The sequence below is a fragment of the Balaenoptera borealis genome, assembly GCF_965194805.1.
Source record: "Balaenoptera borealis genome assembly, chromosome: 14".
NCBI classification, from domain to species: Eukaryota; Metazoa; Chordata; class Mammalia; order Artiodactyla; family Balaenopteridae; genus Balaenoptera; species Balaenoptera borealis.
This window is the reverse complement of record NC_138875.1, coordinates 26,495,708-26,514,749: the sequence shown is the minus strand read 5'-3', so window position 1 is coordinate 26,514,749 and position 19,042 is coordinate 26,495,708. Positions and strand designations below refer to the sequence as shown.

The window sequence follows — 19,042 nt, the reverse complement described above, 5'->3', positions numbered from 1 at the left end:
CAGATTAGAACAGCAGCTTCTCTCTGGTCAGATGTGAAATGTGCAGGGGCAGGAGTAGACACTGATGAGGAGGGGTTAATGCAGGGGAGGAGTTGATGGAGGGAAGGGCACGGGCCGGGAACCAGAGACCTCGGTTCTGAGTCTAACCCCCAAGCATGAGTTTGAGAATGTGGACATTTAGAAACATATCCCATCAATCTTATTACTGCTTGTTTAATATGCAGTTTTATTTTTATTTTGCAAACTTGATTTGGACTAAATTTTGTGATGATTGTCATCTTTTTTATTATGTAAGTAGTAATTTGGAACTACCTAAATTTCATGAAGTACTTCCCTTCCTCATACACTAGATGGCACTACAGGCGAGGCAAATCAACTTAGAAAAATAGAGACTTTGACTACCAAGGATAATTTTGGTAAATTAGAAAGGCTTCAGTCTTCACCAAGAGTTGTTGTGTCAGCATCTTCAGAAAGATGAGGGAAAACTGCCAGTGTTGGACATCTTAATAGGATGTCATTTTGTATAGTGGCTTTCAAGTTTTTTTTTACTGTGACCAACTGTGAGACGTCTTAGACTGGGATCCAGTGGACACACACATGCAAACGCAACAGAAGTTTCACGAAGCAATACTAAGCCTTCTTACCTGTTATGCATTCTGTGATAATTCTGTTGCGTTGAACTATGCTGCTTGTAGCCCACTGACTTCATGACCTGTAGTTTGACAAAAACAATTTTCTAGTGGACCTATCAAGAAATATCAGTCTCTGCTTAGCACTTGGCACCATGCCAGGTACTTGGGGGCGCCATGAAGAAATACTTAACTATACTTCTGTTTTCTGGGAAAGAGAAGAGTTACCTTGAGAAGCCTTAGAGAGCAACCCTGTAAGACACTGTAAAATTATGCCCACAGACTAAAAAAACTGTGGAAGCAGATAATTGAAGTGAAGATATTATGGAATAGCTGGATCATACCTAAGCTCTTACTCTGATATGAATTTTTTTGGGGGAAATTACATACTGTGAAACAAAAGTAGTCACAAGAAATAAATGTGTATTCCATTCATATAACATTCAAAAATGTAAAAACTAAACACTGTTTTTTTTACGGATGTATAATTGGTAAAAACCATAAAGAAAAAGGGAATGATGAGTGTAAAAGTCAGGATGGAAGTTACCTCTGGTGGGAGGAGGGGAAACGTCTGAAAGGAACAGCACGAGGGAGTTTCTAAGACACTGAAGGTGCTCTGGGGCTTAACCAGGGTGATGCTTGTTATTACTATTATTTTAATTATTAAAAATGAATGGATGTTTTATACATTCTTCTATATGAATTACATATTTCATAATAACAATAAAAACATAGCAAAGAAGATTACTGTAATTGCCTTCTTGAGTCTTTAACTCGTCTTGGTAAGTTGCTTTCCGGTTTTTTTTAACTCACTCGGACAAAAGGGGTTTCTTCAAGGACAGAGGTAGAAATGTACCAAAGGTCATCTTTTAAGAATGACCTGTCATACAGTTTTAAAGCTCTCCAAATGTTATCAGATCTGTCCTTGAGGGCAAATTTGGATTTTAGAAAGAGTCAAAACTGCTAATAAAGTGCATTCTTAAATTTGGTGAGGCACAACTTCAAATAAGAGGACTCTCCAACAGCTGAGGGGTGATTAAGTTACGGTGCATTCTCTGCGGTCATTAGAAGTCATGTTTTAGAAAAACTTTTAATAACTGGGAAAAATATTTACAAAGTATTGATATTTTTAAGAAGAAAAAGCACAGGTTATCAAAACACATGAGAAGCCTATTTTGTAAGAAGATGGAAAGAATGTGACCAAAATATCTAATTTTTTTCTTGTGCCTTTATGCATCGTCCCAGTTTTCTACAGGGCCACATATTATTTTTGTAACTGTGGGCTGGGGAAGACTGTGGTCATTAATCTACATTGAAGACAATTTCAAAAGAGGAGTTTCGGAAATGTTTTGAGCAATGGAATAAAAGTATGACCTGCTGAGGTAACTACGTTGAAGGGTGACTCCATTTAAATGTATTAGGTCTGATATATTTGTTTAAAAATCAGTTAATAGTTTAAAAAAATAGACATTTTTTAGAGCAGTTTTGGGTTCACAGCAAAATTGAGTGGAAAGTATGGAGAATTCCCATATACCCCCTGCCCCACACATGCACCGGCTTCCCCAGTATCAACCTCCTGTGTCAGATGAACCTACCTTGACACATCATTGTCACTCAAAGTCCGTAGTTTACATTAGAGTTCACTTCTGGTGCACATGTAGGCATGATGATAGTATCATATAGAATAATTTCACTGCCCTGAAATTCTCTGTGCTCTGCCTCCCTTCCGCTCCCCCAAACTGGCCACCAATATCTTTTTACTGTCATCATAGTTTTGCCTTTTCCAGAATGTCATATAGTTGGAAACATACAGTATAAAACTGTTGACACAAATAACCAATAAACAATCTATAAAAGGACTAAAAAGGAGTTTTATTTGAGCCAAATTGAGGACTATAGTCCAGGAGACACAGATTCAAGAAGCATTTGAATTGTGTTCTGCAGGACTACAAAATGGGGGAGGATTATCAAGGCAAAAATTGCAAGGTTACAACTAGTTACATGAATTGTTTATCACGAATTATGATGGGGGCTGGCAAGAAGTAAGGGTGCTTGTTAAGTAAGTATTGGTTGGGTCCAAAATGGTTGCAGCTGCTAGCAGATCTTGTTTTGAGAATGGCTGGTGGTGTCCTTGAGTCTGATACAGTTCAGAAATTCAAATTCTTAGTAATGCAGGAACGTGTCTGAAACCATATCCACAATGGCCACCAGGCTCCATTTTGGATGCCTGAACCACAGTTACTCCGTTTTGATTTTTAAACGCATCTTTTCCTTAATGGTTAAGGCAGACGTACAATTTGTCTGATAGGCTACAGAACAGGCTATTCTATTCAAGCCAAATCATGCATACGCCAGAGTGACTTCCCCATACCTCAATATGTGAAAATTTCTTGCATTGTAACCTTTTCAGATTGGCTTTTTTAACTTAGTAATATGCATCTAAGTTTCCTACATGTCTTTTCATGGCTTGGTAGTTTATTATTTTTTTTTTACTACTGATTAATATTCCATTGTGTGGATGTACCACACTTTATTTATCCATTCATCTACTGAAGGGCATTTTGGTTGATTTCGGCGATTATGAATAAAGCTGCATCAGCAGCTTCAGTGTGCAAGTTTGTGTGTAAACATGTTTTCAACTCTGGAGTAAATTCCAAGGAGCGTGACTGCTGGATCATATGGTAAGGGTATGTTTAATTTTGTAAGAAACCACCAAACTGTCTTCCAAAGTGGCTGTACTGTTTTGCATTCTCACCAGCAATAAATGAGAGTTCCCATTGCTCTACATCCTCACCGGCAGGTGGTGGTGTTAGTGTTTTGGATTTTCACCATTCTAAGAGGTGTGCAGTGCTATCTTGTTGTTGTTTTAATTTGTCATTCCCTGGTGACATGATGTTGAGCATCTTTTTATATATTTATCTACCATCCATATATCTCTTTTGGTGAGGTGTCTGTTCATCTCTTTTGCCCATTTTTAATTGGGTTGTTTATTTCCTTATTGTGGAGTTTTAAGAGCTCTTTGTATATTTTTAATAATAGTTCTTTATCAGATGTGTCATTTGTAAATATTTTATCCCAGTCTAAGTCGCTACTTTTTGTGTTATATATTTTATTACTTCAAGGCTTATAATTTTCCTTTAATCTCCTTTTCTCTTAGACTTCTGAGAACTTGATTTCATTTATTTTAGCCTGAATTCAAAGCAAAACATTAAACTAACAAAAACAACAACAAAATGTGTATAAAACTGTGATAAATAAAATGCAAATTAATTTTTTAAAAAAGCAATAACTACCTTTTGAGTGGCAGAAAACAGAATACCTTTTCGTTGAAAAAGTGGTACTATACTTCCTTCACAAGCTCTTTGAAACACAGGTTGCTTCATTTTCTTTATTTTCTGGCAGTCTGAATAAAAATTTATTACCTTAAGCAACAAAACTTTATTTGAATCATTTTGGATGGATATCTTTATAAAATAGTGTTTTACCTGCCTACATAAACAGCAAATATTGAACATAACTGACATTGAATCATAAGAGAATAGTGCATTCAAAAAACAAGAACAAGGGACTTCCCTGGCGGTCCAGTGGTTAAGACTCTGCACTTCCAATGCAGGGGGCGCAGGTTCTATCCCTGGTCTGGGAACCAAGATCCCACGTGATGCATGGTGTGGCAAAAACAAACAAACAAATAAATAAATATTGGGAAACTGCCAGATGTCTTAAAAAAAAAAAAAAAGAACAAGATGTTGTGAAAAAGGAACAATCAGACAATAAGAACAAGCTCTTGGAAGTTAAAAATATTATTGTCTAAATAAATTCTGTAGAGTGGTTCAAAGACAAGGCCAAGGAGTTTGCCCAGAAAATAGAAAAAAGAGACAAAGAAAAGGAACACTATAGGAGAAAAAATCTTAAAAGATCAATCCAGGTTATATCCCATTCAATTAATAGAGGTTCTTAAAAATAAACTGGAGAAAACAAAGGGGAGTAATTTATCACAGAAATAATAAAAGGCATTTTCGTTTAGAACGGAAGCATGAGAATGTCCAGCTTGACAACGGCCAGCACCGTGAATGGAAAAAGGCTGGCACCAACGAAGTTGTATAATTTCAGAACACCAGAGTTAAAAATAAGATTCTAAAAGCTTCCTGGGAATAAGAGATCCTTTACCTGCAAAGGAATAAGAATGTTATGCCCTTTCAAACTATCAAATTTTTAAATAGAATAAAACACTTTCAGGCATGCAAATTCTCAACCACATTTATCTCCGTGTACCTTTACTTTAGAGGATGTGTGCTTTACTAAACCAAACCAGTGACCAGTAAAGGAGAAGACTCCATTCCTAGGGGATCCAATGCAGGAAAGTTTCAAAGGGAGACCCCTGGATGAGCACCCATAGCAGGCCTAACAGTCAGCAACCTAGAGTGGGGAGGGAGGGTGGAGGCTCCAGGGAGGCCATGGCTGGGGGGAGTGTAGCTGACACATTGTCTGACGTGTTTGATGGTGTGGAAAGTGATGCGAGGGGCCTTTAGAGGTATGTTGGGATTTGAAAATTAGCAATAGGTATATAGAAAAGTAACCAAAGTTTTAAAATGAGGCAATTCTTCATGCCAAGGAAAATAATGTTGTCCAGAAATGGTAAAGTAACCACAGTCCTTTTTGACTCAGCAGCATTATTTACACAGTCATAATAATGTAATCACTGCATACTGCTATAACTGTAAGGGGAGGAGAGGATGAGAAGTCCGTAAGGCAGCTTACTGCTCATCTACCTTAACAAGAAGTGAATAGTTTAATGTCTAATATTCATATATTATGAAACAGTGATATGTTTAAAAACATGGAGGCAAATATCAGAAGAAACAGCTAAAGTAATTAAGGTTGTTGCCTCTCGGGAGTGGGGGGAGCGGGTAGTGGAGTGGGACAGAGTCTATTGTTTTTCCTTAAAGATGTATAGTACTGTATTACTGAGCCACACACACGCTACAGCATGGATGAACCTTGATGACATTATGATAAGTGAAATAAGCCAGTCACAAAAGGACAAATGAGTTCCCCCTATACGAGGAACCTGGAATAGGCAAATTCACTGAGATAGGAAGTAGAATGGTGATGGCAGGGGTTAGGGGGATGGAGTTATTGTCTAAAGAATATAGAGTTTTAGTTGGGGAAGATAAAAAGTCCTGAAGATGGATGGTAGTGATAGTTGTGCAATTTGCATATACTTAATGCCACTAAACTGTACACTTAAAAATGGTTAAAATGGTAAATTTTATGTTATGTATATTTTATCACAATGAAAAAGCAACTTAAAATGAAAGAAAATATAGTACTATTTGATTTTTAAGTAACTGTATGCATTTTAAATTTTATTACATTAATTTTTAGAAAGTGTGGATGAATGCCTGAAAATTTTTTATGTCATCAGTGTGTTTGTGCCTAGATTTTATGACATAATTTGGGCCACTCAGGGGCCTTTTTTGCTTTCGTCCAGTTCTTACCTGTGTTCTCCTTAGATAAAGGTAAGTTATTTTCAAATAAGGGAAGTATTAGTGAAAGTAAATATTTTATGAATACATTTCAGGGGAATTTGAGATACCAGATAACGTAATGTAGCACATTAATACTGTGAGTAAAAGTACAAATTCATCCAGTTTGAATAAGGACATTGTTATGCAGGAATGTCCCCTTTATGGCCTCTGCTACTCAGTGGATATTCTAAGTGCTCAGCTGCGGGGTCCCCCTGAATGGATTATTGGAACTCATCTCCACGTTTGTGCAGGGTCTGGGTGGGACTCCGAGTGAATTTAAGATGCAGTAGCAGGTCAGTACCTGTGGTGGTACAGCTTGATTGCTGGCTCATGAGTTTATCATCACTTTCCTTCACCTGGTCCAAATAAACGTGCATATATTTGTTTCTTTGCGGTGATAAGCAACAAAATGCCAATTAGCTTGGCAGTAAGAAGTTAACTAGTCAAGTGCAATCCCAATCGAAATCATTGTACCTTCAGTTTACAATTGAGAAGGCAGCTCTGAGAAGAAAATAACAATGGAAAACAACTTTATATACCCTTAGAGACGTCAAACTGCCTTCCAGCCTTTAAGTTATGCTTCTTGCTTTTGACAGGTTACATTTACCGTCAAGGGTTTATTGCTATAAAAGGAGTGTTATATTTCATTGTCGTCTCACCTACATTTTCTTTTTTGTTCACAGTGCGAGATGAGGACAGAAGCACGACGAAAAAATCTTCTTATTTTGATTTTGCATTATTTAACACAAGAAGGGTATGTTACATTAGAAATATTTACAGAGATGATTCCTCTCTTTCTCTGACCTCTGCTTTTCCAAATACTCACTTTTAAAAACAGTTAATAACTTTATTTTTTAGAGCAGTTTTCTATTTCCAGAAAAATAAAACAGAAAGTGCAGACAGCTCCCATACACCAACAATACCCCACCCTGCCCCGTCTCCCCTGTTACTAACATCTTACACTGGTGTGGTATGTTTGTTGTAATTGATGAGTCAATATCGATATATTATTATTAGCTAAAGTCCATAGTTTACATCAGGGTTCGCTCTTGTGTTGTACAGTTCTACGAGTTTTGACAAAGGCATAAAGTCACATATCCACCATTGTAGTATCGTACAGAATAGCTTCCCTGCCCTAAAATCTCTTGTGCCCTACCTATCCCTGCCCACCCACAGCAACCTAGACACATACTTTTATTGTCTCATTTACCTAGATATTTTTCACATTATGCATTTGAAAACTTCATTAACAAAGCTACCCAGTTCATGGGATACTTTCCGTTTCCCATTCAGGTTTGAAGATAGTGTAGGCCATTCAAAGAAGGTTTCCGGGGTCCCACTGCTTGCTGGCTAATGTACATAAAGATAACGTTCTTTCTCCCCAATTTTCCTTCTCTCAGAATAAAAGTATTGCATTTCCCTGGACGACCTGTGCTCAGGTCTCTTTCCTGTGCGGTGCCCATTCTGTAGCTGGCAGTGGGAGGAAATTTGGAATCATTTGAGTTTGGCACCTACCTCATGTGCGAGCACTTACATGAAGGCTGCTGATATGCTGGGAGTTGCGAGAGGGAGAGAGACCACCAAGTATCCGAAGGCTACCCTTTAGAGTTTCCTTTCGTTTCAGTTTTCAGCCAGGAAGAAAATATTCAGTTTTCAGGGTTCGGGCTCAAAACTTTCAAGTCAGAGCAGTGGTTCTCAACCTGGAGAACCCCTCAGAGGACATGTGGCAATGTCTGGAGACCTCTCGGGTGGCACACTGGCATCTAATGGGAGGAGACCAGGATCCTTCATACGCGCAGGACAGCCCCAAATGTCAATCACACCAAGATGGAGAAACCCTGCCTTAGAGCAGGAGGAACCAACCTGCTGCTGTATTTTCCCAAAAGGTTGAAAGAGCATCTTTTCCTCTGATAAACAGAGTAGCTATCAGTGAACTAGGAGAGCTACCGTAACTAAAAGCCACATTTGAGAATCTAGTAACCCTAGCGCTGAGGTAGGAAGGAAAGCTGATGAGGGCGGGAGGGCAGGAGGCAGCTGGGATGAGAGTGAGACTTGATCCTTGTTTCTTGAGCTGTGCCAGCAACAGCTGTTTTAAATGAATCTAGTGCCTTCTTGAGGGGAATGACCATTCTAGGGACCTTGAGGAATTTTTCTGTTAAATTTTAAGGGAAGTAGTATTAGGGTCCCCATTTGAAGAAATCGAGGCTCAGAGGAGTCTAGGAACTTGCCAGAAGTCTCCTGGCGCTAGGTGGGGGCACTTTTGAGGCCTGTCTCACCCCAAGAGTCTTCAGGGTCCAATTCCTTTGCTCCAGTGTGGAAGATTTAGTTTTGTTTGAGGGTCACCTCAGGAAAATCAGAATGTATGTGGGGCATATTTTATGAGTTTTTTTAAAAAATGATGGCTTTTTAAAGTCAGAAAATGAAATCACTGCAACTGTACTTAAGCATTCTTTTATTATCTAAGTCATTGAAGGATTTGAATTTTTTTGCCAAAATTTCAGAGGCACTGCATTTTGGTGACCAATTATAACACTGCACTTCTGAACAAACTTTGTTATTGAGTAATCTGATTTATTTTTTCCCCTGGACTGACCACGTAAGAGCTTCAATTACAAAATGTGGCCTTTTTCATAATACCTTAACATCACAATTTTGGAAATGGCACTTTTCTCAGGGTAAATATGATGAATTGTATCATCTTTAACACAAAAATATTTCTCAGTCCACTTACTTTGAAACAGTTTTATCAGACAGTTCTCTTTTTGGTGCTGGGGATTTACATTTTATTGAGAAAATGGCTCATTCTTTCCACATCACCACCAGTCTCAGACCAGAGAAATGAGTCCCTCCCCACCCCCCATGGTTGGCAGGCAGGCCAATCAGGTGATGCTCAACTGCCAAATCTCTGTGTCCACACACAGCAAGGGGGTGGAAGGGAGAGCCTGAGCAGAGAAAGGCTGACTTTGGTCCTGTCTGTGCCTTTTTTTCCCCATCTGGAATATGAGAGTGTTCCTGAAGTTGCTCCACACTGTTCACCATCCATCCATGGAAAGCAATTCCAAGGGCAGCATGGAGCTGAGTGTCTGCTCTAAGACAAGGGCTGGCGGGTTGGTGTTGTAGGGGGCGCTTCCTGGGTAAAAACACAGACTCAGGAGCCAGCCTGCCTTGGTTCAAATGCCCACTCTACTCTTTGCTAACCAGCGACCTCGGGCAAGTTACTTATTCTCTTTGTTCCTCAGTTACCTTGCTTGTAAAATGGAGTAATGGAAGATAGTATTTAAGTGTCAGGCAGATGTTATTATTATGAGGATTAAATATGTGATATGCTTAGAATAGTGCCTGGCACAGAGTAAGCGTATATGAGTCCTTGCTATTTTCACTATGGAGGAGGTAGGAGTTGGATTTTATTCTTTTAATACCCAACCTGGTTCAGCAAAGGACTTGAAGCAGTGGGAATGTGGGTTTGGCCCATTTTACGTTATCTTTTGATAAAATCTCAGCTCCATTCAAAAAACCCTGAGCTAAATTACCTCAAGGCAGTGTTTTCTAAGTGCGTGGAACACTGAAACAATCGTTCTGCAGAATGTTAATTGATGTAACTTTATTTTATTTATTTATTTTTTTATAAATTTATTTTATTTATTTTTGGCTGCTTTGGGTCTTTGTTGCTGCGCGCGGACCTTCTCTAGTTGCGGCGAGTGGAGGCTACTCTTCGTTGCGGTACGTGGGCTTCTCATTGCGGTGGCTCCTCTTGTTGCAGAGCATGGGCTCTAGGTGTGCGGGCTCAGTAGTTGTGGCACACGGGCTCATTAGTTGTGTCTCACGGGCTCATTAGTTGTGTCTCACGGGCTCTAGAGTGCAGGTTCAGTAGTTGTGGTGCACAGGCTTAGTTGCTCCGCGGCATGTGGGATCTTCCCGGACCGAGGCTCAAACCCGTGTCCCTGCATTGGCAGGCGGATTCTTAACCACTGCACCACCAGGGAAGCCCAATTGATGTAACTTTAAAAGAGCTTTATGGTCAAGTAAGCTTGGCAAACATTGGGTTAAACCGGGTTAAACAGGTTCTCTTATTTCAGGACTTCTCAGATCCTCTGACTTATTAATGTGCAATGGGAATATCTGTGCTAAAGTCACAGTATTCAGGGCTTTGCAAACCAGTTTGGCCAAGGAACCCTTTTTTTCCTCAGGCCAACTTTAGGGACTAGTTTTCCATGGAACACTCTGAGAAATGCTGCCTTCATAGATTAATTGATCCTTTTAAAACCTGAACTCACCTTACAAGACCCCAACACTGTGAGCATTGTATTAATAGATGCTTGGTAAATGTTATTTGAACAGCCATTAAAGAACTTACTAGCAGGTAGATGGGTAGAATAATTAGAAAGCGACTCAGTCGTTTACACAGATAATTCTTGATTTTTATTGTAATGTATTCTGTATTTCAGAAACTGTATCAGAAAGGAGAACTGTAAAAACAAAAAGACAAAAGTCAGATAGCTTTCCCTTCTCCTGCAGGTGCTATTATGGCCTCAAGAGTTTCCTATTTACAAAGCATGCATTTCCCCTTTTTGCCACAAGATGGCCTCTTGAATCTAGAATCGATGAAAATTATACTAGAGTTGATCATTTTCCTGAGACCTGCTGGGAAAGGGACTCGCGAGTGGATTATCAAGATGAAAACTAAACTATAGGTATTTTTAAGGACATATCAGTATCAGAAAAGTAGACCTGCCTTTAATGAAAAACTGAGAATTCACAAAGAGGACAGATTATTGTGGATTGGAATAAACAATCAGAGAAAGCTTTGTAGGGAAGGCGATGTGAGCTGGTCTTGAAAAATGTGTAGAATATGGATAGACAGATGGGATGGACAAGGACATTCTAGGCAGGGGCACAGAGAAAGAAGGGGCAGGGTGTAAGTGGAACCACTAGGTAAACAGAAAGAGCAGAGTTCAAATGCATGAGGGAGAGTTAGTGAGATCAGACAGTGGAGGGTCATGGCTACAGGTTCTTCTATGTCTGCACATGCATCTCCTCTGGCCTAAGTCCCTGTTAACAGCCTCCTCGTCTCTCCTACTCTGTCTTTCTCTTTATTGCTCATGCCTCTTTTTGAAGTCTTGTCCTGTCACTCTGTTGGTTAAGAATTTCCAGTGGTTCCTCCTGCCAACCCTATTAAGTTCAGACATCATTCAAGCCCAAACAGTGGAATAGGAACACAGAAGCAGTTCTGTTCCCCTGATCAGTTAGTTTAGGAAATATGGGGCCTGCCATCATCTATTCTTTTCTTTTTTAAACATCTTTATTGGAGTATAATTGCTTTACAATGTTGTGTTAGTTTCTGCTGTATAACAAAGTGAATCAGCCAAATGCATAGGTATATATCCCCATATCCCCTCCCTCTCGTGTCTTCCTCCCACCCTCCTTATCCCACCCCTCCAGGTGGTCGTAAAGCACCGAGCTGATCTCCCTGTGCTATGCAGCTGTTTCCCACTAGCTATCTATTTTACATGTAGTAATGCATATATGTCAGTGTTACTCTTTCATTTCGTCCCAGCTTACCCTTCCCCCTCCCCGTGTCCTCAAGTCCATTCTCTACGTCTGTGTCTTTATTCCTGTCCTGCCACTAGGTTCATCAGAACCCTTTTTTTTTTTTTTTTAGTTTCCATATATCTGTGTTACCATACAGTATTTGTTTTTCTCTTTCTGACTTACTTCACTCTGTATGACAGACTCTAGGTCCATCTACCTCACTACAAAGAACTCAATTTCGTTCCTTTTTATGGCTGAGTAATATTCCACTGTATATATGTGTCACACCTTCTTTATCCATTCATCTGTCAATGGACACTTAGCTTGCTTCCATGTTCTGGCTATTGTAAATAGTGTTGCAATGAACGTTGTGGTACATGACTCTTTTTGAACTATGGTTTTCTCAGGGCATATGCCCAGTAGTGTGATTGCTGGGTCATATGGTAGTTCTATTTTTAGTTTTCTAAGGAACCTCCATAGTGTTCTCCATAGTGGCTGTATCAATTTACATTCCCACCAACAGTGCAAGAGGGTTCCCTTTTCTCCACACACTCTCCAGAATTTATTGTTTGTAAATTTTTTGATGATGGCCATTCTGACCAGTGTGAGGTGATACCTCATTGTAGTTTTGATTTGCATTTCTCTAATGATTAGTGATGTTGAGCATCCTTTCATGTGTCTGTTGGCAATCTGTATGTCTTCTTTGGAGAAATGTCTGTTTAGGTCTTCTGCCCATTTTTGGATTGGGTTGTTTGTTTTTTTGATATTGAGCTGCATAAGCTGCTTGTATATTTTGGAGATTAATCCTTTCTGAGTTGCTTCATTTACAAATATCGTCTCCCATTCTGAGAGTTGTCTTTTCGTCTTGTTTATAGTCTCCTTTGCTGTGCAAAAGATTTTAAGTTTCATTAGGTCCCATTTGTTTATTTTTGTTTTTATTTCCATTTCTCTAGGAGGTGGGTCAAAAAGAATCTTGCTATGATTTATGTCATAGAGTGTTCCTCCTATGTTTTCCTCTAAGAGTTTTATAATGTCTGTCCTTATATTTAGGTCTTTAATCCATTTTGAGTTTATTTTTGTATATGGTGTTAAGGAGTGCTCTAATTTCATTCTTTTACATGTAGCTGTCCAATTTTCCCAGCACCACTTATTGAAGAGGCTGTCTTTTCTCCATTGTATATTCTTGCCTCCTTTATCAAAGATAAGGTGACCATATGCGCGTGGGTTTATCTCTGGGCTTTCTATCCTGTTCCACTGATCTATATTTCTGTTTTTGTGCCAGTACCATACTGTCTTGATTACTGTAGCTTTGTAGTATAGTTTGAAGTCAGGGAGCCTGAATCCTCCAGTTCCTTTTTTCTTTCTCAAGATTGCTTTGACTATTCGGGGTCTTTTGCATTTCCATACAAATTGTGAAATTTTTTGTTCTACTTCTGTGAAAAATGCCATTGGTAGTTTGATAGGGACTGCATTGAATCTGTAGATTGCTTTGGGTAGTAGAGTCATTTTCACAATGTTGATTCTTCCAATCCAAGAACATGGTATATCTCTCCATCTATTTGTATCATCTTTAACTTCTTTCATCAGTGTCTTATAGTTTTCTGCATAGAGGTCTTTTGTCTCCTTAGGTAGGTTTATTCCTAGGTATTTAATTATTTTTGTTGCAATGGTAAATGGGAGTGTTTCCTTAATTTCTCTTTCATATTTTTCATCATTAGTGTATAGGAATGCAAGAGATTTCTGTGCATTAATTTTGTATCCTGCTACTTTACCAAATTCATTGATTAGCTCTAGTAGTTTTCTCATAGCATCTTTAGGATTCTCTGTGTATAGTACCATGTCATCTGCAAACAGTGACAGTTTTACTTCTTCTTTTCCATTTTGGATTCCTTTTATTTCTTTTTCTTCTCTGATTGCTGTGGTTAAAACTTCCAAAACTATGTTGAATAATAGTGGTGAGAGTGGGTAACCTTGTCTTGTTCCTGATCTTAGAGGAAATGGTTTCAGTTTTTCACCATTGAGAACGATGTTGGCTGTGGGTTTGTCATATATGGCCTTTAGTATGTTGAGGAAAGTTCCCTCTATGCCTACTCTCTGGAGGGTTTTTATCATAAATGGGTGTTGATTTTTGTCAAAAGCTTTTTCTGCATCTATTGAGATGATCATATGGTTTTTATCCTTTAGTTTGTTAATATGGTGTATCACCTTGATTGACTTGCATATATTGAAGAATCCTTGCATTCCTGGGATAAACCCCACTTGATCATTGTGTATGATCCTTTTAATGTGCTGTTGGATTCTGTTTGCTAGTACTTTGTTGAGGATTTTTGCATCTATGTTCATCAGAGATATTGACCTGTAGTTTTCTTTCTTTGTGACATCTTTGTCTGGTTTTGGTATCAGGGTGATGGTGGCCTCGTAGAATGAGTTTGGGAGTGTTTCTCCCTCTGCTATATTTTTGAAGGGTTTGAGAAGGATAGGTGTTAGCTCTTCTCTAAATGTTTGATAGAATTCACCTGTGAAGCCATCTGGTCCTGGGCTTTTGTTTGTTGGAAGATTTTAAATCACAGTTTCAATTTCAGTGCTTGTGATTGGTCTGTTCCTATTTTCTATTTCTTCCTGGTTCAGTCTTGGAAGGTTGTGCTTTTCTAAGAATTTGTCCATTTCTTCCAGGTTGTCCATTTTATTGGCATATAGTTGCTTATAGTAATCTCTCCTGATCCTTTGTATTTCTGCAGTGTCAGTTGTTACTTCTCCTCTTTCATTTCTAATTCTATTGATTTGAGTCTTCTCCCTTTTTTCTTGATGAGTCTGGCTAATGGTGTATCAATTTTGTTTATCTTCTCAAAGAACCAGCTTTTAGTTTTATTGATCTTTGCTATCGTTTCATTCATTTCTTTTTCATTTATTTCTGATCTGATCTTTATGATTTCTTTCCTTCTGCTAACTTTGGGTTTTTTTTGATTTTCTTTCTCTAATTAGTTTAGGTGTAAGGTTAGGTTGTTTATTTGAGGTTTTTCTTGTTTCTTGAGGTAGGATTGTATTGCTATAAACTTCCCTCTTAAAACTGCTTTTGCTGCATCCCATAGATTTTGGGTTGTCGTGTTATCATTGCCATTTGTTTCTAGGTATTTTTTGATTTCCTCTTTGTTTTCTCCAATGATCTCTTGGTTATTTAGCAGCATGTTGTTTAGCCTCCATGTGTTGGTATTTTTTACAGTTTTTTCCCTGTAATTGATATCTAGTCTCATAGAGTTGTGGTCAGAAAAGATACTTAATACGATTTCAGTTTTCTTAAATTTACAATGGCTTGATTTGTGACCCAAGATATGGTCTATCCTGGAGAATGTTCCATGAACACTTGAGAAGAAAGTGTATTCTGTTGTGTTTGGATGGAATGTCCTATAAATAGCAATTAAGTCCATTTTGTTTAATGTGTCATTTAAAGCTTGTGCTTCCTTATTTATTTTCCTTTTGGATGATCTGTCCATGGGTGAAAATGGGGTGTTAAAGTCCCCTACTATTATTCTGTTACTGTCAGTTTCCTCTTTTATGGCTGTTAGCATTTGCCTTATGTATTGATGTGCTCCTATGTTGGGTGCATAAATATTTACAATTGTTATATCTTCTTCTTGGATTGATCCCTTGATCATTATGTAGTGTCCTTCTTTGTCTCTTGTAATAGTCTTTATTTTAAAGTCGATTTTGTCTGATTTGAGAATTGCTACTCCAGTTTTCTTTTGATTTCCATTTGCATGGAATATCTTTTTCCACCACCTCACTTTCAGTCTGTATGTGTCCCTAGGTCTGAAGTGGGTCTCTTGTAGACAGCATATATATGGGTCTTGTTTTTGTATCCATTTAGCCAGTCTATGTCTTTTGGTTGGAGCATTTAATCCATTTACATTTAAGGTAATTATCGATATACATGTTCCTATTACCATTTTATTAATTGTTTTGGCTTTGTTTTTGTAGGTCTTTTCCTTCTCTTGTGTTTCCTGCCTAGAGAAGTTCCTTTAGCATTTGTTGTAAAGCTGGTTTGGTTGTGCTGAATTCTCTTAACTTTTGCTTGTACGTAAAGGTTTTAATTTCTCCATCAAATCTGAATGAGATCCTTGCTGGGTAGAGTAATCTTGGTTGTAGGTTTTTCCCTTTCATCACTTTAAATATGTCCTGGCACTCCCTTGTGGCTTGCAGAGTTTCTGCTGAAAGATCAGCTGTTCACCTTCTGGGGATTCCCTTGTATATTTTTGTTGCTTTTCCCTTGCTGCTTTGAGTGTTTTTTCTTTGTATTTAATTTTTGATAGTTTGGTTAATATGTGTCTCAGTGTGTTTCTCTTTGGGTTTATCCCATATGGGACTCTCTGTGCTTCCCAGACTTGATTGACTATTTACTTTCCCATGTTAGGGAATTTTTCGACTATAATCTCTTCAAATATTTTCTCAGACCCTTTCTTTTTCTCTTCTTCTGGGACCCCTATAATTCGAATGTTGGTGCTTTTAATGTTGTCTCAGAGGTCTCTGAGACTGTCCTCAATTCTTTTCATTCTTTTTTCTTTATTCTGCTCCCTGGCAGTTATTTCCACCATTTTATCTTCCAGCTCACTTATCCATTCTTCTGCCCCAGTTATTCTGCTGTTGATTCCTTCCAGAGTGTTTATTTTTAATTTATTTATTTAAGTTATTTATTTTTGGCTGCATTGGGTCTTCGTTGCTGTGTGCGAGCTTTCTCTAGTTGCGGAGAGCCGGGGCTACTCTTCATTGCAGTGTGCGGGCTTCTTATTGCGGTGGCTCCTCTTGTTGCGGAGCACAGGCTCTAGAGTGCAGGCTCAGTAGTTGTGGCACACAGGCTCAGTAGTTGTGGCTCATGGGCTCTAGAACGCAGGCTCAGTAGTTGTGGCGCACGGGCTTAGTTGCTTTGCAGCATGTGGGATCTTCCCGGACCAGGGCCTGAACCCGTGTCCCCTGCATTGGCAGGCGGATTCTTAACCACTGCGCCACCAGGGAAGCCCTAGAGTATTTTTAATTTTAATAATTGTGTTGTTCCTCACTGTCTGTTTGCTCTTTAGTTCCTCTAGATCCTTGTTAAATGTTTTTTGTATTTTCTCCATTCTGTTTCCGAGATTTTGGATCATCTTTACTATCATTACTCTGAATTCTTTTTCAGGTAGGTTGTCTATTTCGTCTTCATTTCTTTGGTCTTGTAGGTTTTTAACTCGCTCCTCGTCTGTAACATATTTTTTTGTCGTTTTAGTTTTTTGTTTTTGTTGTTGGGTAGTGCTGTATTCTTGTCTTACTGTTTGTTTGGCCTGAGATGTCCAGCACTGGAGTTTGCACTCAGTTGGATAGAGCTGGGTCTTGGTGCTGAGATGAGGACCTCTGGGAGGCCTCACTCCGATTCATATTCCCTGGGGTCTGAGGTTCTCTGTTACTCCAGCAGTTTGGACTCAGAGCTCCCACCACAGGAGCTCGGGTCCAACCACCAGCCTGGGAACCAAGATCCTGCAAGCTTTGTGGCATGGAAAAAAAAAAAAAAGAAAGAAGGAAAAAAAAAAAAGAAAGAAAGAAAAAAAGGAGCAGTACAATATCAAAGAATAAAAAACAAAATAACATTACATACATAAAATATATATTAGGAAAAATAAAACTATAATTGAAACAACTACAACAAGGTAAAATAAAACCACAACAGAAAAAAGAAAATAAAAAGCGTGGTGGGGGGGGAGGGCGGGGAACAAGCCAGAAGGAGAGAACAATAACAAAGAATAAAGAATAAAAGAAAATTAGGAAAATAAAAGATTTATTAGGAAAAATAAAAATATAAAAGAATCAACAACAATGAATTAACAAGGTAAAACAGAAGACCAATCTAAAAGAAGAAAAAAAAAAGCCTTGGCTATGGGGGTGGAGTTTAGGCGGGGTGGAATTTAGGCAGGGGTGGGGTTTAGGGTGGGGCGGGACCTAGGTAGGTGGGAGGTGACGTTTGAGTGTGGGGCGGGGCCTAGGCTCAGGACCCATGCAGCCAGAAAAGGCCTTGGGGGTGGGGCCTAGGTGGGGCAACGTTCAAGCGTGGGGCGGGGCCTCTGCTTAGGACCTGCGCAGACGGGGAGAGGCAGCACGTGGAAAGGAGGGCCTCTGGAGCGTGGAGTTCTGGAGTTTGTAGGTAGGGCCCTGGGTGAGGGTGTGTGGGTGGGGTTTAGGCCCATCACGTTGGAGGGGGTCTCTGAGTGTAGAGGTGGCGCCCTGGGTGGGGGTGTAGGGGCGGGGCTTGGGTTCTGCGCAGCAGGAGGGAGGCTCTGAGGGCAGAGGATTAGGCCCGGGAGCCCAACAGGCTTCCCGGTACCTAAGTGGCCAGGGAAAGCACTGGCCCCGTTCCCTTCCGTTCCTTCATGCCCCTCCCCCACCATCTCCCCCAGGGTCTTCCCCATCGCCGCTGGACCCCTAACCGTGGGTGGGTCCCGCTGGGTGTAGAACTCCTCCCCTCCCCCAGCCACCCCTCAGGGATGCCGGTCCCGGAGGTCTGCCCTTTACTTTTGCTCCTCCTTCCCTCCCTCCCACTCCCTCAGGACCCGCGTGGCTGGAGGGGGCCTAGGTGAGCAGAAGATCAGGCCCGGGATCTCAGCAGGTTCCTGGGGGCCCAAGTGGGCAGGGGAAACCTGGCCACGCTCCCTTTGGATCCTCTGCCCTCCCAGTGTTCCCCAGTTTCCCACTTTGGGCATGGGATCCCTTCCCCTCCCCCAGCCGCCCCTCGGGCGCCACTCCCGTCCCGCCTCCACTTCTCCTCCCCCTGCACTCCCCCCACACCCCACGTCCTACCCGGTCACAGGGGGTTCCTCCCATCCCCTTAGGTGTCCATGGTCCCCCTCCGGTGCCTGGTAGGCACCCTAGTTGTGAGGAGACGCAAATTCCAGATCCTCCTAATATGCCATCTTGATTCCGCCCCCCATCATCTAGTCTTATAATTTTTGTTTAAGTCAAAACCCTCTGATGGGGAGGGAGACGCAAGAGGGAGGAGATATGGGGATATATGTATATGTATAACTGATTCACTTTGTTACGAAGCAGAAACTAACACACCATTGTAAAACAGTTATACTCCAATAAAGATGTTAAAAAAAAAAGACTCCCCCCCCCCAAAAAAAAACCCCTGTGATCCTGGAAAGAGTTCAGAATGTAATGTGATGTCAGCAATCTTTATATTGCTGACAATAAAAGCAATCTTTATATATACAAGCAATCTATAGTGTAGGGTCCCATCTTCCTTTTTTTTTTTTTTGAACAAGTGCATATATGTAAGTATGTGTGTTTTTAGTTATTTAAAAAATGTTTGGAAAGAGGGAAAATGTTAACAGTCAT

At 39.9% G+C, this 19,042-nt stretch overlaps 1 protein-coding gene and 1 long non-coding RNA gene across 9 annotated transcripts in view; one reads left to right on the top strand and one right to left on the bottom strand.

Moving 5' to 3' along the window:
* Positions 1–19,042, top strand: part of KATNAL2 (katanin catalytic subunit A1 like 2) — a 103,605-nt gene that overhangs the window by 43,134 nt on the left and 41,429 nt on the right. For 7 of the 8 annotated variants that reach the window (XM_082353336.1, XM_082353334.1, XM_082353335.1 and 4 more), the window contains exon 2: positions 6,841–6,911. The exons of the other annotated variant lie outside the window; for it this stretch is intronic. In XM_082353336.1, coding sequence (XP_082209462.1) covers positions 6,841–6,911 — 71 coding nt within the window. The remainder of the gene's footprint in view (positions 1–6,840; positions 6,912–19,042) is intronic. 8 annotated transcript variants of the gene reach the window in all.
* LOC309610454 overlaps positions 11,435–19,042 on the bottom strand; it is a 136,534-nt gene continuing 128,926 nt past the window's right edge. Inside the window, exon 2 of the long non-coding RNA XR_014233952.1 lies at positions 11,435–12,987. This is a non-coding gene — a long non-coding RNA (uncharacterized lncRNA). The remainder of the gene's footprint in view (positions 12,988–19,042) is intronic.